The 16,218-nt window shown below is 55.9% G+C and overlaps 1 protein-coding gene across 2 annotated transcripts in view; it reads left to right on the forward strand.

Annotated features, from left to right (window-relative positions):
- Positions 1 to 813: 813 nt before the first annotated feature.
- Positions 814 to 16,218, forward strand: part of TYK2 (tyrosine kinase 2) — a 47,385-nt gene continuing 31,980 nt past the window's right edge. For both annotated transcript variants that reach the window (XM_077262049.1, XM_077262050.1), the window contains exons 1-5: positions 814 to 961; positions 9,438 to 9,617; positions 9,740 to 9,863; positions 15,503 to 15,653; positions 15,829 to 15,992. In XM_077262049.1, the coding sequence (XP_077118164.1) occupies positions 934 to 961; positions 9,438 to 9,617; positions 9,740 to 9,863; positions 15,503 to 15,653; positions 15,829 to 15,992 (647 nt within the window). In that variant the 5' untranslated portion in view covers positions 814 to 933. The remainder of the gene's footprint in view (positions 962 to 9,437; positions 9,618 to 9,739; positions 9,864 to 15,502; positions 15,654 to 15,828; positions 15,993 to 16,218) is intronic.

A 16,218-nucleotide genomic window follows, 5' to 3' on the forward strand; every position in this document is an offset into this window, starting at 1 on the left:
GACCCGGCTCTTCAGGGCAGTCCTAGGTCATGTGACCTGGCTCGTTCAGGGCAGTCCTAGGTCATGTGATCAGGCTCGTTCAGGGCAGTCCTAGGTCATGTGCCCAGCGTCACTCAGGGCAGTCCTAGGTCATGTGACCCGGCTCGTTCAGGGCAGTCCTAGGTCATGTGATCAGGCTCGTTCAGGGCAGTCCTAGGTCATGTGACCCGGCTCGTTCAGGGCAGTCCTAGGTCATGTGACCAGGCTCGTTCAGGGCAGTCCTAGGTCATGTGACCCGGCTCGTTCAGAGCAGTCCTAGGTCATGTGACCCGGCTCTTCAGGGCAGTCCTAGGTCATGTGACCCGGCTCTTCAGGGCAGTCCTAGGTCATGTGACCCGGCTGGTGCAGGGCTGTGCAGCCACATGTGGGGTACTGCCACGTTCAGTAGAAAGTGCGGGACACATTTTGGGGCCATTAATACCCATTTGCCCTTGTGAGGATGTAAAATCTGCGGCTAACACAACATTCTAGTAGAAAAGGTCATTTTTCCTTCTATTCATTCCTGTCAGACGTCTCAAGGGTTCACAGACTTTCTGACACTTCTGAATACTAGTCTGAAGGGTCCAGAAATAAAATGTTCTCTCACACCGGGAGATGGAGAAGCCGAAAGGAACCACAAGTCCCAGAATGCCTTGCCAATCGCAAAGCACGCCGGTAGTTTATAGCCTCTAGGTAGAAATAAACAGGAGTTACGGCACCGCCCACGCCTGGTCACATGACTCCAGGACACACGTTCCATCCAATCATGTGTAGCGGAACGATAGAGCGCTAACCAATCACAAGGGGGAAGTAGGCGGAAGTAGGCGTGGCGGAAGAGGCGCATTGTACCCTGTGGACGGTGGGTGACGTACGGTGCTCTCAGCTGTGGTGTGACAGACGCTCCGGGGGCCGCGGATGGGGCGGACATGTGACCCCGGAGGAGGTGAGCGCCCGGTGGGCCTAGCATCAGTGCGGGACCCCTTCTCCCCCGCCTCACGGCTGCTCCGGGCTGTGCTGTCTGGCTGCATTGTTGTGCCGGGGTGCTGCGTACCTCGTTTTCTGCGTCACGTCCATAGACCCTGTGAGACTTGTCACCCGGATGTGTATTAACCCCTCAGTGGCCAGGCCATTTTTACCTCATTTTTTTGCCCCCTTTCTTTTTTTTATTATTTTGTTACCGTATCTGGGAACTTTGTGACTTTTCCGCCCGTGTGGACGGTGTCGGCTTGTTGTTTGCGACACGGGTTGTAGTGTTAGATGAAGCCTTTGGTTTTACCAGATAATGTACTGTGAGATGGGACAAAATAATTCCAAGCCTGGTGTAATGGTGTTAAAAAATGCTTTTCCATCACTGCCTGGTGCGGAGCCTGCGCCCTGGGCCGCTGACTGCCCGGTGTCGGGGTGCGGAGACTGTGCCCTGGGCCGCTGACTGCCCGGTGTCGTGATGTGGAGGCTGCGCCCTGGGCCGCTGACTGCCTGGTGTCGTGGTGCGGAGGCTGCGCCCTGGGCCGCTGACTGCCTGGTGTCGTGATGCGGAGGCTGCGCCCTGGGCCGCTGACTGCCCGGTGTCGTGATGTGGAGGCTGCGCCCTGGGCCGCTGACTGCCTGGTGTCGTGGTGCGGAGGCTGCGCCCTGGGCCGCTGACTGCCCGGTGTCGTGATGTGGAGGCTGCGCCCTGGGCCGCTGACTGCCTGGTGTCGTGATGCGGAGGCTGCGCCCTGGGCCGCTGACTGCCCGGTGTCGTGATGTGGAGGCTGCGCCCTGGGCCGCTGACTGCCTGGTGTCGTGGTGCGGAGGCTGCGCCCTGGGCCGCTGACTGCCCGGTGTCGTGATGTGGAGGCTGCGCCCTGGGCCGCTGACTGCCCGGTGTCGTGATGTGGAGGCTGCGCCCTGGGCCGCTGACTGCCTGGTGTCGTGATGCGGAGGCTGCGCCCTGGGCCGCTGACTGCCCGGTGTCGTGATGTGGAGGCTGCGCCCTGGGCCGCTGACTGCCTGGTGTCGTGGTGCGGAGGCTGCGCCCTGGGCCGCTGACTGCCCGGTGTCGTGATGTGGAGGCTGCGCCCTGGGCCGCTGACTGCCTGGTGTTGTGATGCGGAGGCTGCGCCCTGGGCCGCTGACTGCCCGGTGTCGTGATGTGGAGGCTGCGCCCTGGGCCGCTGACTGCCCGGTGTCGTGATGCGGAGGCTGCGCCCTGGGCCGCTGACTGCCTGGTGTCGTGATGTGGAGGCTGCGCCCTGGGCCGCTGACTGCCCGGTGTCGTGATGTGGAGGCTGCGCCCTGGGCCGCTGACTGCCTGGTGTCGTGGTGCGGAGGCTGCGCCCTGGGCCGCTGACTGCCCGGTGTCGTGATGTGGAGGCTGCGCCCTGGGCCGCTGACTGCCCGGTGTCGTGATGTGGAGGCTGCGCCCTGGGCCGCTGACTGCCTGGTGTCGTGATGCGGAGGCTGCGCCCTGGGCCGCTGACTGCCCGGTGTCGTGATGTGGAGGCTGCGCCCTGGGCCGCTGACTGCCTGGTGTCGTGGTGCGGAGGCTGCGCCCTGGGCCGCTGACTGCCCGGTGTCGTGATGTGGAGGCTGCGCCCTGGGCCGCTGACTGCCTGGTGTCGTGATGCGGAGGCTGCGCCCTGGGCCGCTGACTGCCCGGTGTCGTGATGTGGAGGCTGCGCCCTGGGCCGCTGACTGCCCGGTGTCGTGATGCGGAGGCTGCGCCCTGGGCCGCTGACTGCCTGGTGTCGTGATGTGGAGGCTGCGCCCTGGGCCGCTGACTGCCCGGTGTCGTGATGTGGAGGCTGCGCCCTGGGCCGCTGACTGCCCGGTGTCGTGATGTGGAGGCTGCGCCCTGGGCCGCTGACTGCCTGGTGTCGTGATGCGGAGGCTGCGCCCTGGGCCGCTGACTGCCCGGTGTCGTGGTGCGGAGGCTGCGCCCTGGGCCGCTGACTGCCCGGTGTCGTGATGCGGAGCCTGCGCCCTGGGCCGCTGACTGCCCGGTGTCGTGGTGCGGAGGCTGCGCCCTGGGCCGCTGACTGCCCGGTGTCGGGGTGCGGAGCCTGCGCCCTGGGCCGCTGACTGCCCGGTGTCGTGATGCGGAGCCTGCGCCCTGGGCCGCTGACTGCCCGGTGTCGTGGTGCGGAGGCTGCGCCCTGGGCCGCTGACTGCCCGGTGTCGGGGTGCGGAGGCTGCGCCCTGGGCCGCTGACTGCCCGGTGTCGGGGTGCGGAGGCTGCGCCCTGGGCCGCTGACTGCCCGGTGTCGGGGTGCGGAGGCTGCGCCCTGGGCCGCTGACTGCCCGGTGTCGTGGTGCGGAGGCTGCGCCCTGGGCCGCTGACTGCCCGGTGTCGTGGTGCGGAGGCTGCGCCCTGGGCCGCTGACTGCCCGGTGTCGGGGTGTGGAGGCGCTGACTGCCCGGTGTCGGGGTGCGGAGGCTGCGCCCTGGGCCACTGACTGCCCGGTGTCAGGGTGCGGAGGCTGCGCCCTGGGCCGCTGACTGCCCGGTGTCGGGGTGCGGAGGCTGCGCCCTGGGCCGCTGACTGCCCGGTGTCGGGGTGCGGAGGCTGCGCCCTGGGCCGCTGACTGCCCGGTGTCGGGGTGCGGAGGCTGCGCCCTGGGCCGCTGACTGCCCGGTGTCGGGGTGCGGAGGCTGCGCCCTGGGCCGCTGACTGCCCGGTGTCGGGGTGCGGAGGCTGCGCCCTGGGCCGCTGACTGCCCGGTGTCGGGGTGTGGAGGCGCTGACTGCCCGGTGTCGGGGTGCGGAGGCTGCGCCCTGGGCCGCTGACTGCCCGGTGTCGGGGTGCGGAGGCTGCGCCCTGGGCCGCTGACTGCCCGGTGTCGGGGTGCGGAGGCTGCGCCCTGGGCCGCTGACTGCCCGGTGTCGTGGTGCGGAGGCTGCGCCCTGGGCCGCTGACTGCCTGGTGTCGTGATGCGGAGGCTGCGCCCTGGGCCGCTGACTGCCCGGTGTCGTGGTGCGGAGGCTGCGCCCTGGGCCGCTGACTGCCCGGTGTCGTGGTGCGGAGGCTGCGCCCTGGGCCGCTGACTGCCCGGTGTCGTGATGCGGAGCCTGCGCCCTGGGCCGCTGACTGCCCGGTGTCGTGATGCGGAGCCTGCGCCCTGGGCCGCTGACTGCCCGGTGTCGTGGTGCGGAGGCTGCGCCCTGGGCCGCTGACTGCCCGGTGTCGTGGTGCGGAGGCTGCGCCCTGGGCCGCTGACTGCCCGGTGTCGTGGTGCGGAGGCTGCGCCCTGGGCCGCTGACTGCCCGGTGTCGTGGTGCGGAGGCTGCGCCCTGGGCCGCTGACTGCCCGGTGTCGGGGTGCGGAGGCTGCGCCCTGGGCCGCTGACTGCCCGGTGTCGTGGTGCGGAGGCTGCGCCCTGGGCCGCTGACTGCCCGGTGTCGGGGTGTGGAGGCGCTGACTGCCCGGTGTCGGGGTGCGGAGCCTGCGCCCTGGGCCGCTGACTGCCCGGTGTCGTGATGCGGAGCCTGCGCCCTGGGCCGCTGACTGCCCGGTGTCGTGGTGCGGAGGCTGCGCCCTGGGCCGCTGACTGCCCGGTGTCGGGGTGCGGAGGCTGCGCCCTGGGCCGCTGACTGCCCGGTGTCGGGGTGCGGAGGCTGCGCCCTGGGCCGCTGACTGCCCGGTGTCGGGGTGCGGAGGCTGCGCCCTGGGCCGCTGACTGCCCGGTGTCGTGGTGCGGAGGCTGCGCCCTGGGCCGCTGACTGCCCGGTGTCGTGGTGCGGAGGCTGCGCCCTGGGCCGCTGACTGCCCGGTGTCGGGGTGTGGAGGCGCTGACTGCCCGGTGTCGGGGTGCGGAGGCTGCGCCCTGGGCCACTGACTGCCCGGTGTCAGGGTGCGGAGGCTGCGCCCTGGGCCGCTGACTGCCCGGTGTCGGGGTGCGGAGGCTGCGCCCTGGGCCGCTGACTGCCCGGTGTCGGGGTGCGGAGGCTGCGCCCTGGGCCGCTGACTGCCCGGTGTCGGGGTGCGGAGGCTGCGCCCTGGGCCGCTGACTGCCCGGTGTCGGGGTGCGGAGGCTGCGCCCTGGGCCGCTGACTGCCCGGTGTCGGGGTGTGGAGGCGCTGACTGCCCGGTGTCGGGGTGCGGAGGCTGCGCCCTGGGCCGCTGACTGCCCGGTGTCGGGGTGCGGAGGCTGCGCCCTGGGCCGCTGACTGCCCGGTGTCGGGGTGCGGAGGCTGCGCCCTGGGCCGCTGACTGCCCGGTGTCGTGGTGCGGAGGCTGCGCCCTGGGCCGCTGACTGCCTGGTGTCGTGATGCGGAGGCTGCGCCCTGGGCCGCTGACTGCCCGGTGTCGTGGTGCGGAGGCTGCGCCCTGGGCCGCTGACTGCCCGGTGTCGTGGTGCGGAGGCTGCGCCCTGGGCCGCTGACTGCCCGGTGTCGTGATGCGGAGCCTGCGCCCTGGGCCGCTGACTGCCCGGTGTCGTGATGCGGAGCCTGCGCCCTGGGCCGCTGACTGCCCGGTGTCGTGGTGCGGAGGCTGCGCCCTGGGCCGCTGACTGCCCGGTGTCGTGGTGCGGAGGCTGCGCCCTGGGCCGCTGACTGCCCGGTGTCGTGGTGCAGAGGCTGCGCCCTGGGCCGCTGACTGCCCGGTGTCGGGGTGCGGAGGCTGCGCCCTGGGCTGCTGACTGCCCGGTGTCGGGGTGCGGAGGCTGCGCCCTGGGCCGCTGACTGCCCGGTGTCGTGGTGCGGAGGCTGCGCCCTGGGCCGCTGACTGCCCGGTGTCGGGGTGTGGAGGCGCTGACTGCCCGGTGTCGGGGTGCGGAGGCTGCGCCCTGGGCCACTGACTGCCCGGTGTCAGGGTGCGGAGGCTGCGCCCTGGGCCGCTGACTGCCCGGTGTCGGGGTGCGGAGGCTGCGCCCTGGGCCGCTGACTGCCCGGTGTCGGGGTGCGGAGGCTGCGCCCTGGGCCGCTGACTGCCCGGTGTCGGGGTGCGGAGGCTGCGCCCTGGGCCGCTGACTGCCCGGTGTCGGGGTGCGGAGGCTGCGCCCTGGGCCGCTGACTGCCCGGTGTCGGGGTGCGGAGGCTGCGCCCTGGGCCGCTGACTGCCCGGTGTCGGGGTGTGGAGGCGCTGACTGCCCGGTGTCGGGGTGCGGAGGCTGCGCCCTGGGCCGCTGACTGCCCGGTGTCGGGGTGCGGAGGCTGCGCCCTGGGCCGCTGACTGCCCGGTGTCGGGGTGCGGAGGCTGCGCCCTGGGCCGCTGACTGCCCGGTGTCGGGGTGCGGAGGCTGTGCCCTGGGCCGCTGACTGCCCGGTGTCGGGGTGTGGAGGCGCTGACTGCCCGGTGTCGGTGTGCGGAGCCTGCGCCCTGGGCCGCTGACTGCCTGGTGTCGTGGTGCGGAGCCTGGGCCGCTCACTGCCCGGGGTCGGGGTGCGGAGCCTGCGCCCTGGGCCGCTCACTGCCCGGGGTCGGGGTGCGGAGCCTGCGCCCTGGGCCGCTCACTGCCCGATGTTGGGGTGCGGAGCCTGCGCTCTGGGATGCTCACTGCCCGGTGTCGTCCTCATGATACTCTTCTTCCTTTCAGTTTTGCTGTGAGACATCGTCCGGTTCTGTGGTTGTTTGTACTTTTGTACTTTTGGTTTTGTGTCTCCACACGTCACAGTGAAACCTGCAATCACTCCCGGCTCTGCTACATCTGGTTATACATCGCTTACTATGTTCGCCCCTCTATATGCTATCTTGTCTTAGGGTGTCACTTTGCGCTTTCACCAGCCCCCCTTCCTTACACTTCTTGGGGGCCCCTAGATCTCACACTCTCCTATTTCTATTCATACTGCCCCATGCACCTCAAGTGCCACTTTTCTTCATGTGCGTCCTCCATCCATCCATGTGGGCCTCACGTCTTCCCTTCCTCTTCCTTCACGTCCCTGTCCATCAGAGGTTCCGGTCCTCAAGTCTTCTATTCTCCTACGAGCCCCTGGTCCTCATAAACCCTCCTTTCTCTTCCTCAGGTATATATACCTCTGGCCCTAACACACACTTATTGGTCTTTCCTGCGGACCCCTGGGCCTCATCCTCCCCTTCCTGTGGTCCCCTGGGCCTGGCTCATCTTTTCTTTTCCCTTCCTGCAGGCCCCTTGACCTCGCACATCCTTATGTCTGCCTTTCTGTGGGCCCCTGGGCCTTTACATCCTTCCCCTCCATCGGGCAGCTGGGCCTCGCACATCATTCCCTTTCCCTTATTGAGGACCCCCGGCCTCGCACATCCTTCCCTTCCTGCGGACCCCTCGGCCTCTCACATCCTTCCTTTTCCCTTATTGAGGACCCCTCGGCCTCTCACATCCTTCCTTTTCCCTTATTGAGGACCCCTCGGCCTCGCACATCCTTCCCTTCCTGCGGACCCCTCGGCCTCTCACATCCTTCCTTTTCCCTTCCTGTAGGCTTCACACATCCTTCCCTTTCCCTTTCTTTGGGCCCCTGAGCCTCGCACATCCTTCCCTTCCTGCGGACCCCTCGGCCTCTCACATCCTTCTCTTTCCCTTATTGAGGACCCCTCGGCCTCGCACATCCTTCCCATCCTGCGGACCCCTCAGCCTTTCACATCCTTCCCTTTCCCTTCTTGCGGGCCCTTGGGCATCGCACCTCCTTTTCTTTCCCTTCTTGCGGGCCCCTGGGCATCGCATCTCCTTTTCTTTCCCTTCTTGCGGGCCCCTGGGCATCACACCTCCTTTTCTTTCCCTTCTTGCGGGCCCCTGGGCATCGCACCTCCTTTTCTTTCCCTTCTTGCAGGCCCCTGGGCATCGCACCTCCATTTACCATCATATGGGCCCCTGGGCCTCGCACATCCTTCCCTTACCCTTCCTTCAGGCCCCTGGGCCTCACACCCCTCACCTCTGCTGACTGTGCAGTATTAGTAAATGTCCTGGTTTTGGGACCCTGGCCATCTCTGGAGCTGTAAGAGGCCGTCACTTGTCCTGTACCATCTATAATATTAGTGTCTTATGTGGTAGAGGGCCCGGCTAGGACTGCTGCCTCTGCGCCCCCTGTGGGAATCATTGGTGCCCCCATGCTCTTCCTTCCCAATAAGGGTGTAAACTAAACACATGGGAGAGATTTTATTCTGCGGGTGACTGACATACAGACTCCAGTGGCCCCTTCTTGGCCTTGGTCTTATTGTATTTGTAGGTGGTGTCTATTAGGGGTCCTCCTAACATGGCGAGGGTGTGAACGAGGCCGTGACGTGTCGGTGCTTCGGTAGTGAGGTCCTGGTGCTTGTCTCTGGATTAAATACTAATGTTGGCCCCCATAGCTGGCACTGTTTACAGAAGGATCGGTCCCCACTTCCCTCAGACTGTTTCCTCTTGGCTGCGATGCTGGTTACAGAAGCCACAATGTGTTGTCTCCTTGTTTGTGAAGGTCACGGCTCATACTAACAATGGACTCACAGAGAAGCTTGTGTCTGACGGGGACCGAAGCCAAGGAGGCTGTGAGGACATACGAGGAGGTGACCAGGTTACCTGAGGTCCTCACACCTTCTAGGTGACACCACCACTGGAGTTCCTCTCATAGGAGTCCATATCTCAGGAGCTTCCTCTTGTGTCCTCATTGTCTCGTGGGCCTCATCTGCTCTGCTTATTGCACCACTCTTTGTGTGGTCCTTGGTGACCTTTTACTTCCTCTGCCCCTTTAGCTCGATTTGTTGGGTAACTCAGGTTTTTTGGGTCTTCTCTATACTTGTCCAATGTGGTCAAAACAGCTTTAGCTTGGTGGTTGTAGGACGGCTCGATTCGCACCTGCTTTACTTGTAGGACATGGGAGGTAGGAACACGGAAAGGCTGACATCCTGATTCTGAGTGGTAGGCAGAATGATCGGGCATGTAGGAGGTCAACATGTCTGATCCTTTGTTGTCATCAGAGGTGACCTGAAGAAACTGTCCCAACACATGCACAGTCCGGGAGTGCGGGTGATCTAAATAACTCGTTTGGCCGAGAGCTGCCTTGGATGGTTGTCAATGATTCCCACCACCAATACACGTGCGTGCTCTGTATGATTGAGTGTGCATGTGTTCTCAATGGGGAGTGTGGTACCGCCCAGTGGACACTTGGGACCCGATTTGCATACAGAGGCGGAGTTACTTTTAGTTTCGTATTCTATAGTACACAGCACTGCTGCAGAATAATAGATCTGAATTTCTACAGTTCTTTTCCCAGCATGCATTTCAGTGATACAAAACACATTGATTCCCTGGTCTTCAGACCGCAGTGGCTGCTAACAAAGGACAATGGAGCACGATTTCCTGCTTCTGTCCTGTAACACTTTGGTAAGTTAATATTGTCTGCGCCGGAGTTTATAAAGCAGCTATTGTGACACGGGGTAAACACACGGGGACTTCCTGCTGCCGACTGTCTGTGTTATGTAATAGGCCGGGGGGGCAGAGACCGCCGCTGCTCGGCCCACAGTAATGACTGCACGCTCTGCCCTCTAGTGATGGCTCTCTGTCAGTGCACCGTCAGGAACAGCGACTCCGACATGGAAGGCTGCACCTTCACCGGGGCCGGGCTCCGAGTGTTTCTGTATTGGAGCAATGGAAAAGAGCATTATGTCAGCTTCACGCAGAACGTCACCACGGCCGAGGAGATCTGCATCCACGTGGCACAGAGGCTGGGTAAGAAGCACCGGATGGTTGGGAATTGTAAATGTTCCCGTATCAGGGGTTAAAAAAATGACATGATGGACTTCTGTATATACCATCAATACATATCTGACCTCTTTGTCCATGTACTGCAGGAATCACACCTCTGTGCTACACATTGTTCTCCCTGTACGATGTGCAAGCGAAACACTGGTATCCCCCAAACCATGAATTCAGGATCACAAAGGACATGAAACTGCTCCTACACTTCAGGATGAGGTGAGCGGAGTAATCAGTGATATATAGCACACATCCTCCCTATATCTCCTTCATTATTCCATATGTCCCCCTATATCTCCCCCATTATTCCATATGTCCTCCTATATCTCCCCCATTATTCCATATATCCTCCTATATCTGCTTCATTATTCCATATATCCCCCTATATCTCCCCATTATTCCATATATCCTCCCTATATCTCTTCCTATTACTCCATATATCCTCCCTATATCTCCTCCTATTACTCCATATATCCTCCTATATCTCCTCCTATTACTCCATATATCCTCCCTATATCTCCTCCTATTACTCCATATATCCTCCTATATCTCCCCCTATTACTCCATATATCCTCCTATATCTCCTCCTATTACTCCATATATCCTCCTATATCTCCTCCTATTACTCCATATATCCCCCTATATCTCCTCCTATTACTCCATATATCCCCCTATATCTCCCCCTATTACTCCATATATCCTCCTATATCTCCTCCTATTACTCCATATATCCCCCTATATCTCCTCCTATTACTCCATATATCCTCCCTATATCTCCTCCTATTACCCCATATATCCTCCCTATATCTCCTCCTATTACTCCATATATCCTCCTATATCTCCTCCTATTACTCCATATATCCCCCTATATCTCCCCCTATTACTCCATATATCCTCCCTATATCTCCTCCTATTACTCCATATATCCCCCTATATCTCCCCCTATTACTCCATATATCCTCCCTATATCTCCTCCTATTACTCCATATATCCTCCTATATCTCCTCCTATTACCCCATATATCCTCCTATATCTCCTCCTATTACTCCATATATCCTCCCTATATCTCCTCCTATTACTCCATATATCCTCCTATATCTCCTCCTATTACTCCATATATCCTCCTATATCTCCTCCTATTACTCCATATATCCTCCTATATCTCCTCCTATTGCTCCATATATCCCCCTATATCTCCTCCTATTGCTCCATATATCCTCCCTATATCTCCCCCTATTGCTCCATATATCCTCCCTATATCTCCTCCTATTACCCCATATATCCTCCCTATATCTCCTCCTATTACTCCATATATCCTCCTATATCTCCTCCTATTACTCCATATATCCCCCTATATCTCCTCCTATTACTCCATATATCCTCCCTATATCTCCCCCTATTACTCCATATATCCTCCCTATATCTCCTCCTATTACTCCATATATCCTCCTATATCTCCTCCTATTACCCCATATATCCTCCTATATCTCCTCCTATTACTCCATATATCCTCCCTATATCTCCCCCTATTACTCCATATATCCTCCCTATATCTCCTCCTATTACTCCATATATCCTCCTATATCTCCTCCTATTACCCCATATATCCTCCTATATCTCCTCCTATTACTCCATATATCCTCCCTATATCTCCCCCTATTACTCCATATATCCTCCCTATATCTCCCCCTATTACTCCATATATCCTCCCTATATCTCCTCCTATTACTCCATATATCCTCCTATATCTCCTCCTATTACCCCATATATCCTCCTATATCTCCCCCTATTACTCCATATATCCTCCCTATATCTCCCCCTATTACTCCATATATCCTCCCTATATCTCCTCCTATTACTCCATATATCCTCCTATATTTCCTCCTATTACTCCATATATCCTCCTATATCTCCTATTACCCCATATATCCTCCCTATATCTCCTCCTATTACTCCATAAATCCTCCCTATATCTCCTCCTATTACTCCATATATCCCCCTATATCTCCTCCTATTACTCCATATATCCCCCTAAATCTCCTCCTATTACTCCATATATCCTCCTATATCTCCTCCTATTACTCCATATATCCTCCCTATATCTCCTCCTATTACTCCATATATCCCCCTATATCTCCTCCTATTACTCCATATATCCTCCCTATATCTCCTCCTATTACTCCATATATCCCCCTATATCTCCTCCTATTACTCCATATATCCTCCTATATCTCCTCCTATTACTCCATATATCCTCCTATATCTCCTCCTATTACTCCATATATCCTCCTATATCTCCTCCTATTACTCCATATATCCTCCTATATCTCCTCCTATTACTCCATATATCCTCCTATATTTCCTCCTATTACTCCATATATCCTCCTATATCTCCTATTACCCATATATCCTCCCTATATCTCCTCCTATTACTCCATAAATCCTCCCTATATCTCCTCCTATTACTCCATATATCCCCCTATATCTCCTCCTATTACTCCATATATCCCCCTAAATCTCCTCCTATTACTCCATATATCCTCCTATATCTCCTCCTATTACTCCATATATCCTCCCTATATCTCCTCCTATTACTCCATATATCCCCCTATATCTCCTCCTATTACTCCATATATCCTCCCTATATCTCCTCCTATTACTCCATATATCCCCCTATATCTCCTCCTATTACTCCATATATCCTCCTATATCTCCTCCTATTACTCCATATATCCTCCTATATCTCCTCCTATTACTCCATATATCCTCCTATATCTCCTCCTATTACTCCATATATCCTCCTATATCTCCTCCTATTACTCCATATATCCCCCTATATCTCCTCCTATTACTCCATATATCCTCCTATATCTCCTCCTATTACTCCATATATCCTCCTATATCTCCCCCTATTACTCCATATATCCTCCCTATATCTCCTCCTATTACTCCATATATCTCCTATATCTCCCCCTATTACTCCATATATCCCCCTATATCTCCTCCTATTACTCCATATATCCTCCTATATCTCCTCCTATTACTCCATATATCCTCCTATATCTCCTCCTATTACTCCATATATCCTCCTATATCTCCTCCTATTACTCCATATATCCTTCCTATTACTCCATATATCCTCCTATATCTCCTCCTATTACTCCATATATCCCCCTATATCTCCTCCTATTACTCCATATATCCTCCTATATCTCCTCCTATTACTCCATATATCCTCCTATATCTCCTCCTATTACCGTATTTTTCGGACTATAAGACGCACCGGACTATAAGGCGCACCCAGGTTTTAGAGGTGGAAAATAGGGAAAAAAATATTTGAAGCAAAAAATATGTGGTAAAATATTTAATAACATAAATAACATACTATTATATGTGGTGTTATTACATATAATAGTATGTTATTATGTTGGAAGCTTCGGGACCAGTGTGGTGTCTGTATACTATATGAAGACACTGGAGGGTGAGTATAAGAATGGGTGCACAGGGCTTACAGTGAAAGCACCAGTCCAGCACTGCAAAATAACACTGGAGTGCTGCTTTAAAATCCTATGGGAGAACTATAACTCCCAGCATGTCCTGCAGATCCTATGATATGCTGGGAGTTATAGTTCACCAAAGGAGTGGCAGAGTGCTTTATTGTGTTTTGTAAAGACTAACCTCTTAATTGTGGGAGCCAGCCTGTGGTGAGGTAAAAGCTGGAGCATCCCATGGCTGCACACACAGAGCCCTCTCTCTTGTTGCCTTTCCACAGCGCACGCGCAGGAAATAAGAGGAAGCTGCAGATTCTAGGTGGGAGTCTGAAGGACCTATGATGATGTCAGAAGAGGGAGGGCTCTGAGCTGCCATGTGATGCTCCAGCCCGCCCACTTCTGACATCACACAGGTCCTCCTTGTGCACCACAGACAGCTCAGCGTCCAGCTCAGACAGGTATGCAGCGATCTCCTGGCCCCTGCTGCTGCCTCCTCCCCCGGACACAGATTCTCCCCAGAATCAGTGCTGGGGAAACTGTGTGTCGCTGCTTAAGTGCAGTATTCATTTGCTGCTCCCCGCTCACCACTCAGCTGATCGATGGGCGGGGAGCCGCTAATGAATATTCACTGCACCTAATCAGCGGGGCCATGTGGTTTCCCCAGCAGCTGATTCCGGCAGCAGGGACATCCTGAAGTGGGATATCATTGCGATCCCACTCGCTGCTGCCCCCCTCCCCACATGCTATATCCGTACTATAAGACGCACCCACACTTTCCTCCCAAATTTGGAGGAAAAAAAGTGCGTCTTATAGTCGGAAAAATACGGTACTCCATATATCCTCCCTATATCTCCTCCTATTACTCCATATATCCCCCTATATCTCCTCCTATTACTCCATATATCCTCCTATATCTCCTCCTATTACTCCATATCTCCTCCTATATCTCCTCCTATTACTCCATATCTCCTCCTATATCTCCTCCTATTACTCCATATCTCCTCCTATATCTCCTCCTATTACTCCATATATCCTCCTATATCTCCTCCTATTACTCCATATATCCTCCTATATCTCCTCCTATTACTCCATATATCCTCCTATATCTCCCCCTATTACTCCATATATCCTCCTATATCTCCTCCTATTTCTCCATATATCCTCCCTATATCTCCCCCTATTACCCCATATATCCTCCCTATATCTCCTCCTATTACTCCATATATCCTCCTATTACTCCATATATCCTCCTATATCTCCTCCTATTACTCCATATATCCTCCCTATATCTCCACCTATTACTCCATATATCCTCCCTATATCTCCCCCTATTACCCCATATATCCTCCCTATATCTCCTCCTATTACTCCATATATCCTCCTATATCTCCTCCTATGACTCCATATATCCTCCCTATATCTCCCCCTATTACTCCATATATCCTCCTATATCTCCTCCTATGACTCCATATATCCTCCTATATCTCCCCCTATTACTCCATATATCCTCCTATATCTCCTCCTATTTCTCCATATATCCTCCCTATATCTCCCCCTATTACCCCATATATCCTCCCTATATCTCCTCCTATTACTCCATATATCCTCCTATATCTCCCCCTATTACCCCATATATCCTCCCTATATCTCCTCCTATTACTCCATATATCCTCCTATATCTCCCCCTATGACTCCATATATCCTCCCTATATCTCCCCCTATTACTCCATATATCCTCCTATATCTCCTCCTATTACTCCATATATCCTCCTATATCTCCTCCTATTACTCCATATATCCCCCTATATCTCCTCCAATTACTCCATATATCCCCCTATATCTCACCCTATTACTCCATATATCCTCCCTATATCTCCTCCTATTACTCCATATATCCTCCTATATCTCCCCCTATTACTCCATATATCCTCCTATATCTCCTCCTATTTCTCCATATATCCTCCCTATATCTCCCCCTATTACCCCATATATCCTCCCTATATCTCCTCCTATTACTCCATATATCCTCCTATATCTCCCCCTATTACCCCATATATCCTCCCTATATCTCCTCCTATTACTCCATATATCCTCCTATATCTCCCCCTATTACTCCATATATCCTCCTATATCTCCTCCTATTACTCCATATATCCTCCTATATCTCCCCCTATGACTCCATATATCTCCCCCTATATCTCCCCCTATTACTCCATATATCCTCCTATATCTCCTCCTATTACTCCATATATCCTCCCTATATCTCCCCCTATTACTCCATATATCCTCCCTATATCTCCTCCTATTTCTCCATATATCCTCCGTATATATCTGTCCTGCTATTTATATATTTCATTGGTTTTTCAGGTATTATTTCAGGAACTGGCATGGGATGAATGAGAAGGAAGCAGTGGTTTGCCGCAATGTTCCTAAGGTCGGTGACGGTGAGGACAGGAGTCGGGTGGAGCAGTCTGGTGCCATCCTGGACTTGGCATCATTCGAGTACCTATTTGAGCAGGTGACTTCCCGTGTATCCTCTGGGTTATTCTGCCCATTGTTGGCAGGGTGGACCCTGGCATCCTGCCATACTAGATACGTTATCCTCTCCATCTGGTAGCCGGTGCCCTTATAATCCTGCCGGCTGCCAGAGACCCCTGTGAACGGCCCACGCTGACCTTCTGTATTTCCTGCAGGGCAAGTTTGACTTTGTGAATGATGTGGTGTCACTGAAGGATTTCCACTCTGAGCAGGATGTGCACAAGTTTAAGAACGAAAGCCTGGGCATGGCCGTGCTGCACCTGTCACACATCGCCATCAAGAAGAAAGTGTCTCTCGAAGAAGTGGCCAAGCAGATAAGGTGGGCATGGTATCGGCAGCTGTCTGCTGCAAACCCTCCAGTGTCGGCTGCCGTCTGCTGCCCACGCCCCCCCGCCCCCCGGTGTTTTTTTTTTTTTTAATGCTTTTTTTTTTTTTTGTGTCATCCTGTACAGATTAGAGGCTTTCCAGTTAAGACTAAAAAAAAACAAAAACCCTCTACCCCCTGACTTGCAATCAAATTATTTTCATGAACTATTAGCAATATC

The sequence above is a fragment of the Ranitomeya variabilis genome, chromosome 5 (assembly GCF_051348905.1).
Source record: "Ranitomeya variabilis isolate aRanVar5 chromosome 5, aRanVar5.hap1, whole genome shotgun sequence".
NCBI lineage: Eukaryota > Metazoa > Chordata > Amphibia > Anura > Dendrobatidae > Ranitomeya > Ranitomeya variabilis.